The 25,209-nt window shown below is 41.7% G+C and overlaps 1 protein-coding gene across 1 annotated transcript; it reads right to left on the bottom strand.

The window, feature by feature from the left end:
* Positions 1-1,486: 1,486 nt before the first annotated feature.
* LOC132828993 (procathepsin L-like) lies at positions 1,487-24,282 on the bottom strand. The gene is made up of 8 exons (XM_060846246.1): positions 24,248-24,282; positions 20,392-20,533; positions 18,757-18,879; positions 13,163-13,315; positions 9,664-9,879; positions 9,373-9,538; positions 5,476-5,581; positions 1,487-2,488 (listed from the first exon to the last, which is right to left on the bottom strand). Exons 2-8 carry the CDS (start codon positions 20,530-20,532, stop codon positions 2,368-2,370), a joined length of 1,026 nt encoding a protein of 341 aa, XP_060702229.1. The 5' UTR covers position 20,533; positions 24,248-24,282; the 3' UTR covers positions 1,487-2,367.
* Positions 24,283-25,209: the final 927 nt, after the last annotated feature.

Raw genomic sequence — 25,209 nt, 5'->3', positions numbered from 1 at the left:
AAGTTATGATTTGGAGGAGCTGGTGCTGGACTGGGGTGGACAAAGTTAAAAAGTTGTTCCAGGGTTATAACAGAGCCCTACCATTAGCAGTCAATAGGCTTCCAGCCACTAGAATCCCCTTTAACCAAGCTTTTGGTCACATCTCCTAATGTCCACTACGAGCTGCTGTCAATTCTTGTCCAATCAATTCCTGTGAAACACCTACAAATGTCTTTCTAGATTATAGACCCTGTATTGGAAAGGCAGAAATACATTGAAGGGTTGTTGAGTGAAGGATATAGATAGTGAGGGTAGAGAGAGATCTGTGAATAAAAGTTAGAATTTTAACAGTGACACTGATTAACAAAATCCACTGTACGTCAATGAGCACAGGACTGGTAGGTGAACAGAATTTGGTGTAAATCAAAATGAAAGCATCTGGGTTTTGGATGAATTGAAGATGATGGAAGATACAAGGTGAAAGGCTAGCCATGAGTGTGCTGGAACAGTACAAACCAGAAGGCACAGACATGGATGACAGTCTCAGCAGATGAGCAGAAGCTCAATTGGGTGAGTCAGGCAGAGGCAATAGGAGCACAGAGCTTAGAACATATGTGCAGGCAAAAGCTCAGCTTGGAGTCAAATACAACACCTGGATTGAGAAGAGTACAGTTTGGTTTCACAGTAGTCAGGGAGAGGGAAGGAATTGGTGGCTCTGAATTCAAGATTGTGGCAGAACCCGCAATATTTTGGACATCACAATATTTAGCTGGAGGATAGCTCTGTCTTCCAGTATTGCAATAAATCTGACAAGTTAAAGACAGTGGTGGGATTGGGAAACATTCTGCTGAGGTACATTGAGTTGCTTCAGTGTATAAGTGGAATATAACAGTGTTTGTCAATGTTATCACCATGGGGCTTCAAGTAGATTTGAAATAGGTGGGGGAGGGGGGAAAGCCAAGGAAGACCCTCAGGGAACACCAGAAATCCTTGTGCTGGAATGGAACTGAAGCCATGAAAGGGAATTCCTTCCAATAAATATAGTTGGAGTAATTCTATGTAACAGTGCATTCCACCCTCAGGAAGGATGTTGAAATAATAGATTGGGTACTACCTGCTGTGTAAGAATATGTGTGCACAGAATGACTTGAAAAATTGGATCAGTTTATATTGTGATACTGAAGATTATTCAGTAATTTTGTGTTTATAATCATGAAGATGGGAACAAAATGGACATAGGTGCACAACTACATTAGAACAGGCAAATGCTTCAGGCAGAGTTTGTGAATTTGGTGAGTGCATCAAATTCTGGGTTTGGCATGTTAACATTCCAGAAGTGGTTAGCTGGTGGGTTGAATGAAATGGGATGTAGGAATATGGAACTATTTGGATGAAATTAGAACTATGCCTCTCCTGGGGAATAAGCAATGTAGGCTGATTTGCTGAAAAACTATTTGTTGCATTTTGTGAACAATCCAATGTTGAAGAGAAAACCAAGACCCACAAATTGATTGCTGTCACACTTTATATCCAAAGATTTGCACAAATAACATCTTCAGGCCATTACCTGAATGTTAGACAATGCAGTCATTCCCTGTTACTGTGCACAACGGGCAATGGCCTTGCTGTTTATCTTACTATTCAAGCACATGCATTTATTATGTTTCATTTATTGAAAACAGATTTTCACCCTCTTTACCAATAAAACATTTCCAGAGGAACCTCGGTTATCCGGCATTCGATTATCCAAATATCGGATTATCCAGCAATGTTATAAGGTCCCGATGCTTGGCTGAACTATATAATCTGGTATTTGGTTATCTGGAATTTGATTAACCGAACAAATTACTCCCCACCCGTGTCCTTCGGATAATCGAGGTTCCTCTGTACAGGTCAGTGCCTTATCAATATCGTCAAGGAGATAATGTTGTTATTTCTAAAGCAGAAAGTCAGAAGGTCAAATTTGATTTCGAGATTTGATCATATAATTGCAGCTCCTACAAGAGTAGTGCAGGATTAGACATGTTCACTTCCAGGTTCGCTGTTAAATGGAAACTTTTTCAGATGAACATACAAAGACCCATGACAGTATTCAGAGAAGGACTTGCAGGTTTTCCTCACATCATGTTTTCTGAATAAACTCTCGTAAAACAGATTATTGGGCTGTTAATATCATGATTATGTTTTTTATACAAATTAGATGGTATGTTTTCTCACACTCCAATTGTGACTATCCTTCATTAATCAAAGCCTTTTGGAACATCCAGAAGTGATTAAAGCAGCATTATCAATGTAGAGATGCAGCAAGACAGATACTAATAAAGAGTAGACAGAAACTCAGCAGCATCAGGCAAGCAATTGATTCTTTTTGGTTGGTTTTATCCAGTGTTAGCGTCGGCACTTTGAGATTTCCATCTCAGGGTAAAGTGCATCTTCGGCGATTCCACAGTGATTGTCCCTGTCCTTGGCCATTTTGATATAGCCTTTCATGCCCCAGCCTGTTCCATAACTAAAATGTAAGAGAGCACTATGTTAGATTTCCACTCAAACACACCTTTAAACAGAACATTTTACTCACTGAATGTTTCAACATCAGATTACTGTTTTCCCAAAGAGCAAAGCTGGACATTGAGCAGCACTCGCACTCAGTGCATCACTTGAGTGTCTGCCTGGGCCTTGTTGTTCTCATTGTGACACAATGTTCAGAAGAAGCAGCTCAGGGTTGGAGCAGGTAGATGCTTATACACCCTGGTTGCTCTTGTAAACGGTGGCAACTGATATCAGGATGTGAAGAGAGTTTGATACAAGTTTGATACTGAATCAGATTTCCCAAACCTACTTTTGCAAAGCAGCATTGAGTAACATTGGCTTTCAATTTGGATCGACCTCATCTTCCCCCAACTGGAATATCAAAAGGAAATCAAATGAGCCAGATGGTCTCTCTTCAGTCATTAAAGCAACTGGACAGGAAGTCCCATTGAAATCCATCAAGATTTGGTGCAACATTTCAATGAATTGCAAAAAACCATCAGGTGGAATCTTAAAAGGGCTCTCTTAATGCTCACTGACTCAGAGCCTCTCTGGATGTGGAGATTCAAGGCTCACAGAACTGCTGTCTGATTTAGCACATGCACGCACACACACAGACACACACACATACACACACACAGAGAGACACACACCAGATTGTCAGGGTTGTCAGCAGTCTCAGTCTGGAAGGTGACCACTTTCAGTCAGTCCGGGGTCTCTGCATGAAACCTCAGGATAACCTCTGATACCAGTTGAGGGGCTTGGTCATGGTCAGCTGCTTGCGATGGTCACAGAAGCATCCTCTCCTTATAAAGAGATAGGGAAGACATTGTTCTCCCTTGAATTTTCATTCCAGCTGCATGGGCCTTTGAGATCGAAGTGCAGTAGTAATCTTGGGAATCAGAAGGTAATGCCATGATCGATTTGTTAATGCCAATCATGGTGCATGGGACACTGGAACAGCCGTACAGCCTATGGGGGACTTTAGGGTGGGGCTTAATGTCAGGAAATCTACCGAATTCCTTGAGTCTTCTGCCCTGTTGTGGATAGTTTTCTCCTGGAGAGAGAGAGAGAGAGAGAGAGAGAGAGGTGGGTAGTATGGGAGATGAAAGGCAGTAGTACTTTAGGTGCAGGTGGTGGGGTCTGAGCGAGATGGTGGCTCCAACAGGTCAACAAAGGATTTTCTCCACTGGGGCCGACTCATCTCCTGCACTTCTGTCCTCACCTCTTCCCCTCCTTCCCAGAACAATGACAGAATTCTCCTTGTTCTCCCTTTCCATCCCACTAGATTCTACATTCCAACGATCATCCTCTGCCATTTCCACCACCTCCAGCAGGATACCACCACCAAACACATCTTCCCTTCCCCTTCACTATCAGCATTCCACTGGGACCAATCTGCCCCTTTCCGTTACTCCTAGCCCTTCTGTCCCATGTCACCACACTCTCCCCTGCCCTGTCACATTCCCATGCCATCACTGAAGGTATAACACTTGTCTTTTTACCTACTCCCTGTCCAAGGCCCCAAACACACCTTCCAGATGAAGCAGCAATTCACTTGTACTTCTTCCAATCTAACCGACTGTGTTCACTGCTCACAATATGGTTTGCTCGACATCGGCCAAACTAAATGCAGGCTGCGATGATCTTGATTTTCTCGTTCCTTACCATTTGAATACACCATGCTGCTCCCATGGTAATATCTTCATCTCAGATTTGCTGCAGTGAGGAACAACACCTCATTTTCCACTTAAGCACTTTACAGCCTTCAGGACTCAACATTGAATTCAACTTCAAGGTGTGAACACTGACCTCCATTTTGATTCAACCTCCACTGCACCACTTCCTTCCCCCACCCCCACCCCCATGTCTTGTTTGTGTGTCATTGTCTTTGTTCTCAACAGGACTAACCTATTTCCTTCAATTCACACCTATCATTAGACTGATTTTGTATCTCAATCCCTCCTTTACCAGCTTTTATCTTTTGATTTATGCACCCTTACCATCCTGTCCACTCACTTTCTCCCTCTGTCAACAATTAAAAAGAGCAACTAAGTCATGTTGCACTTGAAATATGAACCTTTCTCTCCGAGTGAATCACTGGCTGTTACGGCTCGGGTTGGCTTGGATAATCGCTGGAAGTTCGATGGATGGTTTAGGGCAAGAGGGGAAGTCACAAATTATGGAGTTGAACAGGAAAATGAGGAAGCAAGGTAACAACACACACTGTGCAGTCCTGGTGCTAACCCACACTGAAAACATTAAACTCCAAAACCAGTACAGATATGGTTCCTCCCTATAAACCATTTATTAGGCTACAGGTGGAACACTGAGTGCAGTTCTGCTCACCACACCATCAGAGGGATGTGATTGCACTGGAAAAGGTGCAGAGGAGATTCACCAGGATGGGGCCTGGGATGGAAAGCCTCAGTTATGAGGAGAGACTGGGTTTGTTTTCCTTGGAGCGAAGGAGGCTGAGGGTGATCTGATTGAGATATAGAAAATTATGACAGACACAGACAGGGCAGATTGTGAGAATCTTTTCCTCATGGCAGACATTTCTAAGACCAGATAGCAAAATGTTTAAGGAATAAGTAGTTTAGGGGACATCTGTAAAAAGAAAAATCATCCGACGTGTGGTAGAAGAATGGAATGTGCTGCCCGAGAGGGAGGTGAAGGCAGGTATTCTTACAATATTTAAGAAACATCTGGATACGCACTCAAAATACCAGGGCATAGTCGGCTATGGACCAAGAGCAGGTAAATGGGATCAGTGTAGTTTGGTGTGTGGTGGTCAGTGTAGACATGGAGGGCCAAAGGGCCTGCTCCTATGCTGCATGATTCTATCGACCTTTCTATGACTCAATGAGAGACAATATTTAAAAAGAAAAATGTAATTGTAGGTAAGTTAAACACAGTGAGAATTAATACACATTTATGTGTTTCTGAATATTTTTGTGGGTTTACCTGTTTTTAACAATCCAATAATTCCCCTGTTTATCGTCTTCATATCCAACCACTAGCATTTCATGAATAAGATTTGTGCTGTTGCATTTTGGCTCATAATAAATACCTGCAAAGAGTACAAATATATTATCTGTGTAAGAAATTAATTTTAAATACGTTTCAGAAAATCCCCAGGCTTTGAACCTTTACATCCAAGGACATGGAAGTCACAGAGTAACTGATAAGATAACAATCAATAGAACATTCTGACCTCCTAACTGGAGCTGAATTAAATTGTCTGTGGTTAACTCGACTGATCCTTTTTGGGATCTGTCAGTAATTAGTCAGGAAAGGGCAGTGTCTAAGATTGGTAAATTTATATTAGGAGTTTCATCAGATGACATCCTTTTGTTCATAACTAACATCTCTTACCACTTGCTTTATATGTTTGTTAAAAATTCTTAGGTTTACTTATTGCTGGGCTCCTTGCTGAGATATTTGTATCATCGATAGACAAAGGTGAGGTGCTGAAAGCCTGGAGGTTGGCTTACGTGGTCCCGCTGTTTAAGAAAGGTGGTTAGGAAAAGCCAGGGTTCTACAGACTGGTATCAGCAGTGGGCAAGTTGTTGGAGAGAATCCTGAGGGACAGGATTCACTTGAATTTGGAAAGGCAAGGATTGATGAGGGATAGTCAGCATGGCTTTGTGTGTGGGAAATCATGTCTCACAAACTTGATTGAGTTTTTTGAAGAAGTAACAAAGAGGATTGATGATAGCGGAGTGGTGGATGTGATCTACATGGACTTCAGCAAGTCCGTCGACAAGGTTCTCTATGGGAGATGGGTTACCAAGGTGAGATCTGATGGAAAACATGGAGAATTAGCCATTTGGATACAGAATTGGCTCAAAGGTAGAAAACAGAGGGTGGTGGTAGAGGGTTGCCTTACAGACTGGAAGGCTGTGACCAATGGAGTGCCACAAGGATCGGTACTGCGTCCACTACTTTTTGTCATTAATATAAATGATTTGGATGTGAACATAGGAGGTATAGTTAGTAAGTTTGCAGATGACAACACCAAACTTGGAGGTGCAGTAGACATTGAAGAAGCTTGCCTCATAGTAAACGGGATCTTGATCAGATGGGCCAATGAGCTGATGTGTGGCAGATGGAGTTTAATTTCGATAAATGTGAGGTGCTGCATTTTGGAAAAGCAAGTCAGAGCAGGACTTATACACTTACTGGTAAGGTCCTAGGGGGTGTTGCTGAACAGAGAGACCTTGGAGAGCAGGTTCATAGCTCCTTGAAAGGAGAGTCGCATGTAGATAGGTGAGTGAAAAAGGTGTTTGGTATGCTTTCCTTTATTGGTCAGAGTATTGAGTACAGGAGTTGGAAGGTCACGTTGCAGCTGTACAGGTCATTGGTTAGGCCACCGTTGGAATATTGCATGCAATTCTGGTCTCCTTCCTATCGGAAGGATGTTGTGAAATTTGAAAGGGTTCAGAAAAAATTTACAAGGACGTTGCCAGGATTGGAGGATTTGAGGTTGAATAGGGTGGGTCTGTTTTCCCTGGAGCGTCAGAATCTGTCTGGTGACCTTATAGTGATTTATAAAATCATGAGGGGCATGGATTGGGTAAATAGACAATGTGTTTTCCCTGGGTTGGGGGGAGGGGTGGTGGTGGGGAGTCCAAGACTTGAGGGCATAGGTTTAGGGTGAGAGGGGAAAGATATAAAAGGGATCTAATGGCTAACGTTTCATGCAGAAGGTGGTGTGTGCAGTCTGCCAGAGGAAGTGGTGGAGGCTTTTAAAAGGCATCTGCATTGGTCTCTGACTAAGAAGGGTTTAGAGGGATATGGGCCAAATGCTGGCAAATGGGACTAGATTAGGTTAGGATATCTGGTCAGCATGGATGGGTTGGATTGAAGGGTCTGTTTCCGTGCTGTACATCTCTATGTCTCTATGATGTTAACTGCAATTCTATTCTCATTCTGTCTTTGGCAATTTTACTTCCCTCTTCATTTTCTCTCTAAACTTATTATATTTGACCTGGCCCCTGCTTGTAGAATTAATCTGACATGCATCACAGACAAAGTCTCCTTTTATCTCATTATATTTATACCTTTATTCATAAAGCTCAGGGTTACGATGTGCTTATCATTTTTTTTTTAAACCTGTCTGCCAACTTCAAAATTAACAAACAAAATGCGCTAAGTCTCTGTTACTTTATCCCCTGTAAAATGGCATTATTTTGTATCGGTGGTCTCTCCTCATTCTTCCAAAGAAAATGCTTTTTGTGTGTTTCGTTTCATCTGCCCGTTTCTCTCTTTCATTTTAACCCATGTCCTCTTTAAGTCTTATTGACTTCAGAACTTTAATAACTGTGCGAGGGTGGAATGAGTCAACAAAAGATAAACTTATGTCTGGAAAGAATCAGAAAAAAATCCAACTGGAGTAAACTGATAATGGACAAGGACAAACTTATAAACGAGTTCATCATGTCTTGGAAAGGAGGGAGTCACGATTATTTCAACAAAACTGCTTTGGTGCCTGCTTGAGAAACTGGATGCTTTATGTCACAAGGGCAACTGATTGTCATGCAGAAGGATTGAAGGAGTTAACTACAGGAAAGCTGTGTCTTTGAACAGACAGTCAATGCCAAATGTAACAAGGAACAAAGAAGCTACTTCTGATAATAAGGCAAGCTGCAGACTTGCAGTAATTTGGATGAAAGGACGTTTAAAGAAAAATCGTCAATATGAGCCCACAGAGGTTGAAGGACGAAAATGTGTGAAAGAATCAAACTCCAGAACTCCACCTTAGTGACCTTGAAGAACAACATTGTACAAGGATAATCCCTGGACACTTCCAGAGACAGACACTTTTGGTTGGAATCCTGGCTGGATTTCACCATTAATCTGATTGTCACCAAGTCAGGTTGTGAGGATTAACTTGCTTACTTGAGGTATCTTATCTTGGTTGCTGGATGGAATGAACTTTAAAACATTGTTTCAGTCCTTGATTGCCTGTGTAATTTCCTAATAAGTAGTTGAATTAAAGGCAACTTGAGATGATTTACACAGAACAAGCCATTTTTTGGATTGTTCACTCCATTTCAAGTCATCTCCAAGTCGAGGCCAAGTCATGAATGCAGAGTGAGAGTATCAGTGCTCTTAGCATTGAATCATGGGAAATCCGACTGATTATTTCACCAATTGGGGGGAACAAAAGGGAGATTTGTGTTTTGAATGACAAGGGCATTCTGAGTTTTAATAATGAACTGTATTTCCAATAAACTTTTGTCCTGCATTTACAACGATGATGCCAAATATTTTCTAAATGGATAGTACATTGAATATGAAAAATCTTTACTTTTGAACAGTATTCCAAGCGTGAATGAATTTTGATTCTTACCGCTTTTATAAAGGTGGAAAGATTTGTTGTTTGCATCGATAGCAACAGAAATGGGTCCAACCTGAGCCACTGCTGCAGCGAGTTGATGCTCAGAATTTTGTTGAATGCATTTCACGCACGCACAACGGGTGACAGTGTTATTTCTGTTAAAGGCAACTTGTGATGATTTACCCACAACAAGCCATTATTTGGATTGTTCACTCCATTTCAAGTCATCTCCAAGTCGAGGCCAAGTTATGAATGCAGACTGAAAGCATCAGTGTCTTTAGCATTGAATCATGGGAAATCCCACTGAATATTTCACCAATTGGGGGGAACAAAAGGGAGATTTGTGTTTTGACTCATAAGGGCATTCTGAGTTTTAATAATAAACTGTATTTCCAACATATTCCCGTGAACCTTTGTCTTGCTTTTACAACGATTATGTCAAATATCTTCTAAATGGATAACACATTGAATATGAAAAATCTTTACTTTTGAACAGAATGAATGAATTTGTTTCTTACCACTTTTATAAAGGTGGAAAGATTTGTGGCTTGCATCCATAGCAATAGAAATGGGCCCAACCTGAGCCACTGCTGCAGCGAGTTGATTCTCAGAACTTTGTTGAATGCATTTCACACACGCACAACGGGTGACAATATCACTTCTGTTAAAGTGGCATTTACCATTCTAAAGTATATTAAAAAACAAAACATTCACACCTCAATATTAAAGTTAAAAAGAGACAACTTATTAAGTAATGAGATACAATTTCAATTACTTCCTAAAAAAGGATGATTTAATTTCAAGCTTACCTTTTCTGTGTAGGGATAGGAACGTTCTGAATTAATACCATTTTGTTTTACATACTCCAAAGCATCAAATGAATTTCCACCACAACATCTGCAGCTTTTCCAATCACAGTCAACCAAGTTCTGCTTACTCAGAGGAATCAGATTTCCTGTTCTCTTAAAAAGCTGTCCTTCAAGTGATCCAGTTGCACTGAAAGCCCAGCATGAGCCACACAGTCCCTGAACAATGACAGAGAGTAGACAAACATTGGTGTTATCATCTACATAGAAACCATATAATGTATTTAACCTGTTGGAAGCTCTAATCCAGACAGGCCTCTTAACCCTCACATGACGGGCACTTGTAAACCACACATTTAATTGATTTTATCCAACAAAGTGCTTTGGGGTTTTTCTCTGTCAAACTACAAGCTGTAAACGATACCAAAATAAACCTGTGATACAGCCTGCTACTAGAATGAGCTTTTTTATTCGGCCATTCTCACATCAAATCCTTTTTGTTGTGTACATTTCAACGATGGGACTGTGCCAAGGTAAAGGTAAAGTTGTTCTAGTCTTATCAGACCATGGGGCTGCTCCCTTGTTAGAGAGAGATGGTTTAATCTGAGTGTGACCAGGCCTCAGGCAAGGGGAGTCATAGAGAGAATACTTCTTGGTAACCTCAGCTAATGCTGAAGTGAACCCAGGCTGTTAATATTATTCAGCATTGCAAACCAGCTGTCCAGCCAACTGCACTAACCGATCCCCTTCTGCCAAAGATGGCTCAGGTGTCAAGTTTGTGCAGAGGGTCCTTTGTCTTATAATTGTTCCACTTTAGTCAGAGACTGGAAATAAGAGGAAAATCCTCACCACAGTAACAGGAAGGAAAATTTCAATCAGCTGTAACCAGAACAGAGGTTATATAATTCTCCCATGTGACACACTTTGCACTGTGACCTTGCAGTCCACAGACATAAAAAAAGACCAACAGATGAGATGGCAATTTCGGAACAGAGTGTTATTCGAACTTAATGTGCTGCAAGAGGCACAAACGGGGTCATTTATCTCATACCTATGGATAAGTGTCAGAAGTGTTAGTATAGAAACTATCTTGTGAACTAAAGTGATTCACCCAGGAGCACAGTCATGAGAACAAAACCCCTGGCTCCTGAACAATTTAGGCAGCATCCAAGGAACAGGAGATTCGACGTTTCGGGCATAAGCCCTTCTTCAGGAAGAAGGGCTTATGCCCGAAACGTCGAATCTCCTGTTCCTTGGATGCTGCCTGACCTGCTGCACTTTTCCAGCAACACATTTTCAGCTCTGATCTCCAGCATCTGCAGACCTCACTTTCTCCTGAACAATTTAACCAACTTTGGATGGCCATGTTTTAGTCTGGGGAAAGCTCGTTCAGGAACAGTCTGTAAAACTCTACTCACCTGTTAACGTGGCAGTCAGAAAAACTAGTCTTTCATTAACATTAGTAGCTGTAGGTGTCTCTCTACTGCAAACCAGACCCTGTGCTCAGCTAAGCCAATTTCTGTGTCAATCTTTCTCAAATGTGGCTTCCAGAAGAAATCCTACATTCAGGTGAAAAATGGCCCAAACATATTGCTGCGTCTCCAACCACTGGGAGGTGGGACTCGGCAAGGTCACCCAACAGACAGGAACCTCCACTGGTCACAGACTTTCTGAAGTCAGCCACAAATCACATGAATTAAAGCACATAGACTTAATTTTAAGTTATTCTTAACTGTAATACTCTTTAATTATTTGAAATAGACAACTGTTGGTTTTGAAATAAACAGAACCTGGTGCAAACACTCAGCAAGTCTGGCAGTACCTACGAAGAGAGAAGAAAATTGGCATGGAGCCTTCAGGTAACAGAACATTTTAGTTCCTGGGAAAAGTTATTGATCTGAAGTGTTAATTGCCCTGTAGCTGCTGGGTGATGTGCTGAACGCTTTAGAATTTTTTTCATTTTTAACTTAAGATTTTCAGCATCCATGGTATTTAGCTTCTGTTTCAACATTTAGTTTTGAGCTGTGCAAGAGGGAGGAGTCAATAAGCAAAGTAAATCTTATAACAGTGCTCCAACAAGAGGATCAGACCCAAACAGGATTCGACTTGTCCTTCATTAATCGGGCGTGTCAAACTTTTTCCAGGGTGTCTATCAACCGACAGCTCGAGTATACCTCCATTACTCTTCTTGTCTGAATTCTGCTCAGACATTTTAATGTATTGGTTTGTGAATACCAGCCTGGGGCCCACAGATCTGACTGCAACAATTGCAGATCTTCTTCCTGGCCACCAGATGGCACTACATTTCATTTCTACACATCCTTTTGTGAAATTGTTAAAAATCACATAACACCAGGTTGTAGTCCAAGGCGGACTTTGGGTCAGGCAGCAATGAAAAGTGGCCAAGCAGAAGCTGATAGCTAAGTTCGTTACTCGTAGGGAGGGCCTCAACTGGGACCTTGGGTTCATGTCACACTACAGGTGACCACCATTGCTCTAAACACACACACAGGCACTCCTATAGACACACACACTGATGTAGACTCTCTCATACACTCCCACACTCACACATGCACCCTCTCATAGATTTATAACACTTTACACTCACACACATGCATACAGTCTCTCACAGATATTCACATACAACACCCCCCCACCCCCCCAACGCCACACACAACACCCACATGCACCAGACACATTATGTTTGTGGGGTGAGTTTGTACTTGCAGAGTTACATTTTACTTTGCTCTAAAACTGAATGAATCCATGTAAGTTTCTGTAAATTCATTTTTTAGATAAGAATCAGTCTAAACATTATGGCACAGACAGCATCACACGGGGAGCTCACACCTTCAATATATTATCTGGGCTGACACCAATTGTTAAAGTTCACTTGAGAATGTAACTTTTAAAAAAACGTTTTGCGATTTACATATGAAAGAACTGAAACTAACATGGTCATTCCAACGGATAAGAGACTTAACAAGCAATCCAGGACTTTTTCAATGTGTAATTTCAGTTACATCACACTAACTTTTGCTGTAAATTCCGTGTCTTACAATCTTGTACACCACAACCACCTGATGAAGGAGCAGCCACTCTGAAAGTTAGTGCTTCCAATTAAACCTGGTGAAGTATAACCTGGTGTTGTGTGGTTTTTAACTTTATACACCCCAGTCCAAGAATGGCATCTCCAAATCATAAACCCTAGGATGGAGCAAGTCATCCCTTATCCCTTACTCTAACCTTCACCTCCTTTTCCAAACCCAAATACACATCTACAATACACGTCCGAGAGAGAAGGAGCATTGGAATTTGTCTCCTTCCCTGTGAAAAAGGTTTAGAAACGCAATCTTCAATTTACCACATTGAATTTGCTGCTTTTTTTAAGTTTCTTTACGCATTTCCTTGCCATTGTATTCCATGTTGAGCTAATAACATAGATTTCAGATTTTCTACATGGACATTGAGTAAGATTTATATGAAGTTTGTTCAATCTCACCTGGTTCTTCACTTCAGTAACAAAACCCTTTGTTCTCCAATCAACTCTCTGAGGCAATTTAACATGATTCGCTGCTGCAAAGAGTTCACACGCTGTGTGATCAATCTCCTTTTCTTTAAATCCATTGAAACGCTGATTGAACTCCTCCGAGGTCTAGAAAAATCAAGACAAAAGGTCATTAATCGATTACAAGTATCAGAAATCGTGGAATAGGAGTATCTATCATTTGGAAAGTTGTCCCACAAGAATCAATATTTATGTGAATGATCTGGAATCTAAAATTGAAAGTACAAATTCAAACTTTGCTGATCACACCAAACTGGATGAATTGGCTAATATTCATGTAGCGTGCAATATGATATAATTAACCATTAACAAACTTGCAAATTAAGCATCCACCTGGCACATTCATTTCTGTACGGGTCAGTGTGAGCCAGTGCATTTTGGTAGGAAAAATTAAAGATAGAATGAGCTGCCAGAGGAAGTGGTGGAGGCTGAGTCAATTGCAACATTTAAGAGGCATCTGGATGGATAGATGAAAAGGAAGGGTTTAGAGGGATATAGGCCAAATGCTGGCAAATGGGACTAAATTAGGTTGGGATATCCGGTCAGCACGGATGAGTTGGACCAAAGGGTCTGTTTCTGTGCTGAACATCTGTATGACTGTCTGACACAGATTGCTGAGAGAATGAAGTCCTTGCTTGTGTTCCTGGGTTGCATGCACATTGGGAGGAGGAATCCCAGGTCCACTGACTGGACCTATACAAATGACCACCCTGCCGAACTGAGAGGAGGAGACATTCTTTCAGCTAGAGGTAGTGAATCATTACCACAGAGGCTGTGGATCCAAGTCATTGAATGTATTTAAGACAGAGATGGATTATTGATTAGTAAGGGAATCAATGGTTACAGAGAGTAGGCAGGAGAACAGGAGTGGGAAACTAACAGGAGAAAGTGAAGACTGCAGATGTTGGAGAGTCAGATGTGAAAAGTGTGGTGCTGGAAAAGCACAGCAGGTCAGTAAGCATCCAAGTAGCAGGAGAGTCAATATTTTGAGCATAAGTTTCATCAGGGTTGTGTGTGGGGGTTGTGGTGCTGAGGTATAAATAGGGGGATGAAAGGGAGGCTGGTGGAAAGGTAGTGATAGGTGGATGCAGGTAGGAGATGATTGTGACAGGTTGGTGGGGAGGGTGGAGTGGATAGGTGGCAAGGAACATGGACAGTTGATCAGGTCAAGAGAGTTTGCTGAGTTGGAGGGTTGGATCAGGGATGAGGTGAGAGGAGGAGAGATTTGGAAACTCGTCATGTCAATGTTGATGCCATGTGGTTGTAGGGTCCCAAGGTTGAAGATGTGGTCTTCCTCCTCCCGTCAGCAGATGGCATTGATTTGGCAGTGGAGGAGTCCCAGAACTTATGTGTCATTTGGGAGAGGTGGAATTGAAGTGGTTGGTCATCGGGTGGCAGGGTTGGTTGGTGTGTGCAGACCAGAGATGTTTCCTGAGATGCTCATATGGAGAGGAGACCACATCGCGAACAACACTTGCAGTAATTGAGATAGGAGGACGTGCAGGACAATCTCTGCCAGATATGAAATGATCCTTTAGGGCCTGGGACGGAGGTATGAGCGCAGGCTTTGCGGCAGCAAGGTGAGGTGCCGGGTGTGGAGGGTAGGTTAGTGGGGAGCATGAACCTAACAAGGGAGTCACAGGGAGAATGGTCCCTAGGAATGTAGATAGGGCTGGGCAGGGAAATATATTTTTGGTGGTGCGTTCTGACTATAGGTGGCGAAAATAGCAGAGGATAATGTTCTGCATCCGGAGATGAGTGGGTGGAATGTGAGGATCAAGGGGGTTCTATCCTTTTTGCTGTTGGAGGGATGGGTTTCAAGGGCGGAGGTGCAGGAAGTAGAGGAGATGCACTGGAGGGCATTACTGATCATGTGGAAGTGGAATTGGGCATCCTTGAAATAGGCGAGCATTTGGGATGTCCTGGAGTAGAATGGCTCCTCCTGGGAGCAGGTATGGTGAAGGCAGAGAAATTGGGAGTGAGGGATCATTTTTATATGAGGTGAGATAGGAGGTGGTATAGTCCAGGTAGCTGTGGGAGTTGGTTGGTTTGAATTAAATACCAGCCATGATTGAATGATGGAGCAGACTCAATGGGCTGAATGGACTAATAGAGTCATAGAGATGCACAGCATGGAAACAGACCCTTCGGTCCAAACCGTCCATGCCGACCAAATATTCCAATCCAATCTAGTCCCACCTGCCAGCAATTGGTCCATATGCCTCCAAACCCTTCCTATTCATATACCCATCCAAATGCTTCTTAAATGTTACAATTGTACTGGCCTCCACCATTTCTTCTGACAGCTCATTCCATACATGTACCACCTTCTGTGTGAAAAAGTTGCCCCACAGGTCTCTTTTATATCTTTCCCCTCTCACCCTAAACCTATGCCCTGTAGTTTTGGACTCCCCGACCCCAGGGAAAAGACTTTGTCTATTTACCCTATCCATGCCCCTCATAATTTTGTAAACCTCTATAAGATCACCCATCAGCCTTCGAAGGTCCACGGAAAACAGCCCCAGCCTGTTCAGCTTCTCCCTAAAGCTCAAATCTTCCAACCCTGGCAACATCCTTGTAAACCTTTTCTGAACCCATTCAAGTTTTACAACATCTTTCTGATAGGAAGGAGACCAGAATTGCACACAATATCCCAACAGTGGCCTAACCAATGTCCTGTACAGTCGCAACATGACCTCCCAACTCCTGTACTCAATACTCTGACCAATAAAGAAAAGCATACCAAACGCCTTCTTCACTATCCTATCTTCCTGTGACTCCACTTTCAAGGAGCTATGAACCTGCACTCCAAGGTCTCTTGGTTCAGCAACACTCCCTAGGACCATACCATTAGGTATATAAGTCATGCTAAGATTTGCTTTCCCAAATTGCAGCACCTCGTATTTATCTGAGTTAATCTCCATCTGCCACTTCTCAGCCCATTGGCCCATCTAGTCCAGATCCTGTTGTAAGCGGAGGTAATCCTCTTCGCTGTCCACTACACCTCCAATTTTGGTGTCATCTGCAAACTTAGTAACTGTACCGCTTATGCTCGCATGCAAATCATTTTTGTAAATGACAAAAAGTAGACACCAATCCTTGTGGTACTCCACTGGTCACAGGCCTCCAGTTGAAAAACAACATTCCAACACCACCCTCTGTCTTCTACCTTTGAGCCAGTTCTGTTTCTAAATGGTTAGTTCTCCCTGTATTCCGTGAGATCTCACCTTACTAATCAGTCTCCCGTGGGGAACCTTGTCGAGCGCCTTACTGAAGTCCATACAGATCACATCTACCATTCTGCCCTCATCAATTTTCTTTGTTACTTCCTCAAAAACTCAATCAAGTTTGAGAGACATGGTTTCCCATGCACAAAGCCATGTTTACTATCCCTAATCAGTCCTTGCCTTTCCAAATACATCTTTCTCCTATACTTCATGTTCTTAGGGTCGATTGGAGAAAGGAAAAGGAGTGATTGCTAAAGCTAGAAGAGAGGTGTGAGGAACATTACATGGTAAATGGTTGGATTGCAGGGGTGCTGTGGTTTCTGTATGTTAACTTGTAAAGATGATTATGGATCCTACATTTCCTATGTTAAATATGATGTGGAGATGCCAGAGTTGGATGGGGGTGGATAAAATTACAAATTACCAGGTTATAGTCCAACAGGTTTATTTGGAAGCACTAGCTTTCAGAGAACTGCTCTTCATCTGGTTCGTAGTGAGTCAGGATCATCAAACACAGAATTTATAGTTAAAGATCAAAGTCACACACAACTGATGCAATGTATTAAACAAACTTGGTTTGCAGTTAAGTCTTTAATCACTTAGAATGGGGTGGCAGGTTTCGATTCATTAATATGTAAATCCCAGAACTTCTTTCAAGTCACATTCCCAAGGTAACTTCAGGTTTTATTTAAAAATAAAGGTGATATCTCAGCTCAGACAATGCATCAAAGGTGTGAGGTTAGAGTCTGTCTGTTTCCAACCCTGAGTCAGACTGGAGCTCCATTTCTAAAGTAGCAATTTATAAAATGTCACATGGACTGACTTCCTTCAGATTATGTGGGTTTTGAACAAAATGAGTGTATCTACAAATACAAATTCACCCCAGAGACTTATTTGTGTATGTGAGGGGGAGAGAGAGAGAGTGAGGGTAGAGAGTGTGTATGTGTGTGTGTGTCCATGTGTGTGAGAATGTATGCGCAAGTGTGAGTATATGCCTGTGAGGGGGTGAATGCGTAAATGTGAGTGTGGGGCTGTGAGTATGTGTGTGTCAAACAGACAGCGTGTTTATGAGACAGGTTCTGCATGAGTGTGTGAGTGTGATCATGTCTAAGAGTGTGTGTGAGAATGTATAGTGTAGTGGGGTCACTGTAGAGTGACATGAAACCAGTATCATTGAGAATAAGCATCTCACCAAGATCTTCCTTGCACCTCCAATTCTCACTTTAAACCCACCTTAAACAGACCATTGTTCACAGCAAACTGCCCAGCCTTCAGGACAACATCAACCGTACAACCCTGTCAAGGCAATCACTGAAAGACATGTCAGAGTGTTGCCACAGATACCATCATTACACGTGGGGACACCACCTCGCTCCCCCACCCACCATGTACCCAGCAGGTACTTATGTGACTCGGCCCACGTTGTCTCTCTCATACACTGCAGGCAAGGATGCCCTGAAGCATGGTACATTGGCAACACAAAGCAGAAGCTACGACTATGGATGAATGGACACCAAAAAACAATCGCCAGACAGGGATGTTCCCTCCTTATCAGGAGGTCTTCAGCAATCAGGGACATTCAGCCTCAGATCTTTGGGTGACTGTCCTCCAAGGCAGACTTCGGGACAGGCAACAATGTAGAGTCTCTGAGCAGAGGCTTATAGCTAATTTTGGTATCCATGGCCTCAACTGGGACCTTAGGTTCATGTCACACTACAAGTCACCCCACTACATGAGACACTCTCAGACACACACTCATACACAAGTACACATACACACACACACACTTTCACACACAATCACTCTCACACACTCATGCAGAGCCTCTCTCATACAAACACCCAAACTCACACTCATGTGCACACCCTCTCACACGTGCACATTCACACTCTCTCCCTCTCTCCCACACACAAACACGTACATTCTCTCACTCCCTCTCCCCCTTACACACACACACACACACACTCAGAAATCTATGGGGTGAATTTGCATTTGCAGATTTGTATTTGCAGATACATTCTATTTTGTTCCAAAAGCACGCAATCTGTAGGCAGTCAGTGCACGTGACATTTTAGAAAATTCTACTTTGGAAATAGAACCGGTCTGACTACAGAACACAGAAAAACTCTAACCTCACACCTTTAATGCATTGTCTGAGCTCAGATGTCACCTTCTTTTGAATAAAACCTTAGGCCTGACAGCTAGTGGCTTTCGGTGATACAAACGAATTAAACCATATATCAAGGTGAAGTATTTGTCCAGTTTCCAGTCACTATGGATCCCAAACATATTTATACTCACCAGATCTCCAAACTGGTTCATTCCCACAGTGAATGTGTGCTTTCCCATTGCATACTCCATGTTGTGCTGTTCAATGTATCTCACATTGTCCTCCCACAATGCTCTTCTGTAGGCCTCCTCAGCCTGAAAAAAAGGTTACATCAAGTCAGTTGAAGACCCAGCTGTTATTGTCAGTGTGAGTACAAAGACAGTGCTACATCTGAACACTGACCATGAACTGATGGGCTCCAGCTCACAGGCAGTAAAGATTATTCAGACACAAACAATCTAGATTCAGGTAGCTGCAGATGGCTGGAACACGGGCGATTAATCAATTACAAACAGTGAATATACATCAAGCTTTGCACAGGTAGGTTATGGAAATCCAAAGAACAATATTTTTAAACCAATTTTTTAGAATTGATGAAAAATGCTCTAACTTTCAGAACACAGAACAAAGAACAAACAACACAGAACAAAGAACAATGCAGTGCAGGAACAGGCCATTCAGCCCTCCAAGCCTGCACCGACACATTTTGCCCTTCCATATTAAAACTGTCTTCACTTACAGGATCTGCATCCCTCTATTCCCTTCCTCTACATGTATTCATCCAGATTTCTTGAAATCTGCTATTGTGTATACCTCGACTTCCACCGGCAATGCATTCCACTCACCACTCTGTGCGAAAAAACTCACCTCACATATCTCTTTTAAACTTCCCCCTGCACCTTGAACCTGTGTCCCCTAGTAATTGACCCCTCTGTCCTGAGAAAAAGCCTCATACTTTCCACTCTATCCATACCATTCACAATCTTATAAACGTCTATCAGGTCGCCCTCAACCTGCTGCATTCCAGTGAAAACAAACCCAGTTTAGCCAACCTTTCTTCATAGCTAAAATCCCTCATACCAGGCAACATCCTGATGAACTTCTTCTGTACTCTGTCCAAAGAATCAGGTCCTTTTCATAACGTGGTGACCAGAATTGATATTACATCTGTTTAGAGGAGCTGCACAGGTTAAAAAATGTGTTATCTAGATTGGAAATCAACTGCCCAACACTGTAATAGGTTTTTTAGAATTTGCACATATTCACCATCGTCAACCGTCTCTTTGTCAATTTCCAACTAATATTATAAGAAGTCAGTGTTTTTGAATTAAGAATCCCAGGAGCAGGGGAAGGCATGCATTAAGCACAATGGAAACAATTGAATTAATCAGGACAAATGAAAAGATAAATAAATTATTATCATCACGCCAGCACTTTGAAATACTAGAAAGGAGGAGGGAGGAAAACCTGAGGGGGGTATGATAAAGAGGAGTGAACAAATAATTTTGAAAGAACAAAAGAGGAAAAAAGAGAGGAGGTGAACGAGAAAGAGCAATTAGAAGTGATGTGTGAGAGTTACAAAGGGAAAAATTGAAACAAAGTATGAGAAAATAGATTAAGAATTCTAATTCTCAGTTTACTTTACACAGAGTTAAGAGTTACTGAAGAGAAGTCTTTGATATAAAAGAGGAAGCAAATGTAGCCATTTCCTGGGGAACACAAAACAGTTTTACCACAAAAGAGAGGCCTTTCTGAAACAATCTAAAACTTGAGAAACAACTTCTGCTTTGAATTGCCCAGTGGAACTGCAGTTGCCCAGCTCTTACCATTTTATATTGCTTCCCATGCAATGATTTCCAGTTGATCCAGGCTTCATCCAACGTTGAATCAAATGTGGAAACAGTGGCTGCAGCCAACATGGAGACCAAAACCCAGTCCACAAACAGAGAGCACCTCATGATGGGCATTCTGATGGAACAAAACCTTCAACCTTATTTTCAGTAAACACAGAATTTGTGAAATCTGCATCTGAACCAATTACATTTTAAAACTAGGATGTTACATTGCTTGTGGCTCCTTTCAATCTCCCCCTCTGTAGAAATTACCATTCAATTTGTAACAGTAAGAAAAAGACAACGGGCAGATGGCAGCTACAGTGTCAAGGCAAAGGGGAAGCAGGAAAAGGATAGAGAGTCAATATTGGGAGAAAATTGACAGGTCTTCAGTATTTAATGGCATCAATTAAATGCAAAGAGTTCAGTGAAAATTCATGTGGGCTGAATATCCACTTTGATATCCACTCTTAAATGCTGAAAGATTGGGAAAGATAAATATCATGTTGGGAGATGTAGTGAGGTCTTATTGTAATTGTTAAGAGTCTTTGTGAGACTGGACCTGGATAACTGTGCACAGCTTGGGTCTCCTGGAAAGGAAGAATATGCTTTCCATACAGGAAGTTCATTTTGCATCTAATTGCCTAATCACTGGGATTGAAGGATTGTTTTTGTGATGAGAGATTGAAGAAACCTTGACAGTAGTTACAATTTTGAAGACTTTTTGGTGAAAAGTCTACAGCACAAACAAAAACCCTTTGGCCATTGAGTCTATGCCAGTCAAAAACAACCATCTGACCATTATTATCCCATTTTCCAGTTCATAGCTCTGTCAGCTTGGCATTACAAGGTATAGCTAAATGCTTCTTAAACATTAAGAGGGGGTTCTGCCTCCACCACCCTCTGAGTGAAAACATTTTTCTCACATTCCCTCTCAACCTGCTGCCTCTTACCTTCAATCTATGTCATGCCCCCAATCATTGATTAGGTTAGATTAGATTCCCTACAGTGTGGAAACAGGCCCTTCAGTCCAACAAGTCCACATCAACCCTCCGAAGAGCAACCGACCCAGACCCATTCCCCGAACTAATGCACCTAACACTACAGACAATTTAGCATGGCCAATTCACCTAACTTGAACAACTTTGGACTGTGGGAGGAAACCGGAGCACCCGGAGAAAACCCATGCAGACACGGGGAGAATGTGCAAACTCCACACAGACAGTTGCCCGAGGTGGGAATTGAACTTGGGTCCCTGGCGCTGTGAGGCAGCAGTGCTAACCACTGAGCCACCATAGGGAGAAGTTTCTTTCTGTCTATCCTGTCAATGTTTGTTTATATACCTCAATCATGTGCACCGTCAGTCTCCTCTGCTCAAGGGAACACAAACCAGCCTAAACAATCTCTCTTCATAATTGAAACTCTCCAGCCCAGGCAGCATCCCAGTAAACCTCTCCACCCTCTTCAGTGAAATCACATCCTCCTGTAATGTGGATTCCAGAAATGTACACAATACTCTTGCTGTGCTTTAGCTAATGTTTTACGTTCCAACATAACCTCCCTGCTCTTAAACTCTATGCCTTGTCTAATAAAGGTAAGTATCATAAAGAGCCTTTTAACTATTTTATCCACCTGTCCCACTACCATAAAGGATCGATGCACATTTACACCAAGGTCTCTCTGATCCTCAGTGGTTCCCAGGCTTCTACTCTTTGTCAATTATTCCACGGCTTTATTTGTCCTACCCATAACCTCACACTTACCCGAATTGAATTCTACTTGCAGCTGATCAGCCCATCTGGCCAGCCACCTATATCATCTTGTAATCTCAGGCTGTCCTCCAAACTATCACCACACACATTCTAGTATCATTTGCAAACTTATTGATCAATCCTCCTACGTTCACATCTAATCTGTTTATATATGTCAAAATATTAAGGGCCCCAGCACTGACCCTTGAGATAGCCCATTGGACATAGGCTCCCAGTCACAAAAACACCCCTTGACTATTACCCTCTGCTTTCTGCCACTCAGCCAATGATGGATGTTTGCATGCCGTAAGCTTTTGCCTTGGCTATCAGTTTCCCACATGGGACATTATCAAAAACCTTGCTGAAGTCCAGGTAGACAACATCAAAAGCATTGCCCTCATCTACACACCTGATCACCCTTCCAAAAAATTCAATTTGGTTGGATATGACCTCCCTTGACAAAACCATACTGACTGTTCTTCATTAATCCTTGTCTCTCCAAAAGCAAATTAATTCTGTCCCTCTGTATCACTTCCAATAGTTTCCCCACCACTGAGGTAACACTAACTAGCCTGAAGTTTCCCGGTTTATTGCTGGCATTCTTCTTAAATAACAGGACCAGGATTGGTTCTCCTCTAATCTTCTGGCATTTCTCTTGTAGCTAAAGAGGAATTGAAAGTTACTGCCAATAACCCTGTTCTTTCCTCTACTGTCTCACCCAAGAGACTAGGATACATTGAGCCCAATCCTGGAGATTGATCTGCTTTTAAGCCTGCTGGACCATTGAGAGCCTCCTTGCTGTCTGTGCTAAGTTCTTTGTGTATCACAGACCTGCTCCATGATTTCTGTATCCACGTTGTTCCTCTCAATAGTGAACATTGGCACATAGTATTAACTTAGCACACTATCGCAGTTCTCTGGCTCCATGCACAAATTACCACTGTGGTCCCTCTCTTTTCCTAGTTCTCCTTTTATCTTTAATATACACGTGAAATGACTTAGGATTTTCCTTAATTTACCTGCTATTATTCTTCCATGCTCCTTTTTGCTCTTCTAATTTCCTTTTCAAGTTTCCCTGGGTACATTCTGGATATTTTTAATTTAACCTGCTCACAGATTGTATTACACATCTCAGGGGCAAGTGTAGGGCATTCAGGGCTTCAACTATAATGATCTCATCAGAACTTACAAAATCCTAACAAGTCATAAACACAAACAGAAATGATTGGAAAAACTCAGCAGGTCTGGCAGCATCTGTAGAGAGAGATCAGAATTAATGCTTTGGAATGGAAGAATGATCACTGGACCTGAAACATTTCTCCGCTTTCTCTCCATAGATACTGCCTGACCTGCTGAGGTTTTCCAGCAACTTTTGGTTTTGTTTCTGATTTCCAGCATTCATAGCTATTTCAGGTTTATCTTTTCTTGCAAGTCATGTAAGAGATAGGTTGTTTCCCTTAATATCTCCCAGTTATTTTTCAGCTCAAAAACTACTTGTGCTGCAGGTTGTTGGAAACAGGAATATCTGGGTTAATTTTAACGCCCCTCGGTCAATTAGATTTAAGGATCTCCAAACAACAGAGGAACAATGGAAAAGAAAATAAAGTGAGTAAGAGTTAAATAAGGTCCAGAAAAATAGCAAGTGCAAACTTTTTCAGTTTTAAAAATCAGTGAAGTACAATTTACTTTCTGAAAATAAGGAGACCCAATAGTTTCAGCTGTTCTTTTTATGGGCCAGAGATATCAAGAACTTGCATCTCGTTAAAAACAGCCCTTCCCCTGCCAAGTGCTAGCTTTAACTTACAGCAAAAAGTGCAGCAATTTTGTGAAACTCAAGAGGGAGGTCACAATGAGCTGCTGTTCATACAGAGCCATCAGCAGAGTGGCACAAAACATCGAGCAAGTTATGGTGGATCACAATTCACAGGGTAGTTCATCATCACCAAAAATCAGTGAATGTTTCACACTCGTTATACTGTGTGCATTACATTCTCTGTTAAACTAGGAGTAAGCTCTTCTCAGTTGCTTCTACTATCAGCATGCATGTTATTCGTCTTAAAATACAGGTAATTAATATAGTCACCTAATTGCCACCTTACCTCAACAGTTTTATTTTCTTATCGTCTTGTCCTCCTCAAGAAGTGTTCTCAGAGTGAGCTGAGCTGTGATTTTATATCAGATCTAATGTTTTGGACCATCCCCCTTCGAACATGGTGCAAATAGTCAGTGGTTGACACGTTCAAGTAGGACTATGTTTATGTAAATGATGTTTTTGTCAGCACTAACATTAAAGCCACATTGCTGTCTCACAGGAATGCAGTACCTTAGCTATTGAAAATATGATTAATGATTCTTAAAATTAAGGCAAATAAGTCTATGGGGTGAATTTGCAGATACATTTTATTTTGTTCAAAATGCACACAATCTGTAGGCAGTCAGTCCATGTGATATTTAATAAATTCTTATTTTGGAAATAGAACCAGTCCGACTCAGGGTTGGAATACAGACGCATTCTAACATCTTTAATGCACTATCTGAGCTGAGATGTCACTTTTTTTATAAACCTAAATTGTCTCAGGAATGTGACTTGAAAGAAGTTCTGGAATTTACATATTAATGAGTCGAAACCTGAAACCTATTTGAAGTGATTAAAGACTGAACAGCAATCTAGGTTTGTTCAATACATCGCATTGGTTGTATGATACTTTGATCATTTACTATAAATTTGGTGTCCAATGATCCTGTCAAAGAAGCAGTGCTCTGAAAGCTTGTACTTCCAAATAATTCTGTTGGACTATAACCTGGTGTTGTGTGACTTTTAACTTTGTCCACCTAGTCTAATACAGGCACCTCCACATCATCGCAATTTACAAAGTCAATGCACTGGGTTTTCTCACAAATGTAGAACTTAAATTCATGCGTTCACTTTTTGAGTTTAGCTGAACACTTTGATACAATAATTCTACATACAAATATGATGGATGCTTCAAAAAATTAGTCCCATTTAATTAGAACAGAGTAGAAAGAGATAATTAAATATTTACAAGGGGCAGGTCAGAGA

The sequence above is a fragment of the Hemiscyllium ocellatum genome, chromosome 28 (assembly GCF_020745735.1).
Source record: "Hemiscyllium ocellatum isolate sHemOce1 chromosome 28, sHemOce1.pat.X.cur, whole genome shotgun sequence".
NCBI lineage: Eukaryota > Metazoa > Chordata > Chondrichthyes > Orectolobiformes > Hemiscylliidae > Hemiscyllium > Hemiscyllium ocellatum.
Note: the sequence above shows the minus strand (reverse complement) of the source record. Positions and strands in the feature narration are given on the sequence as shown.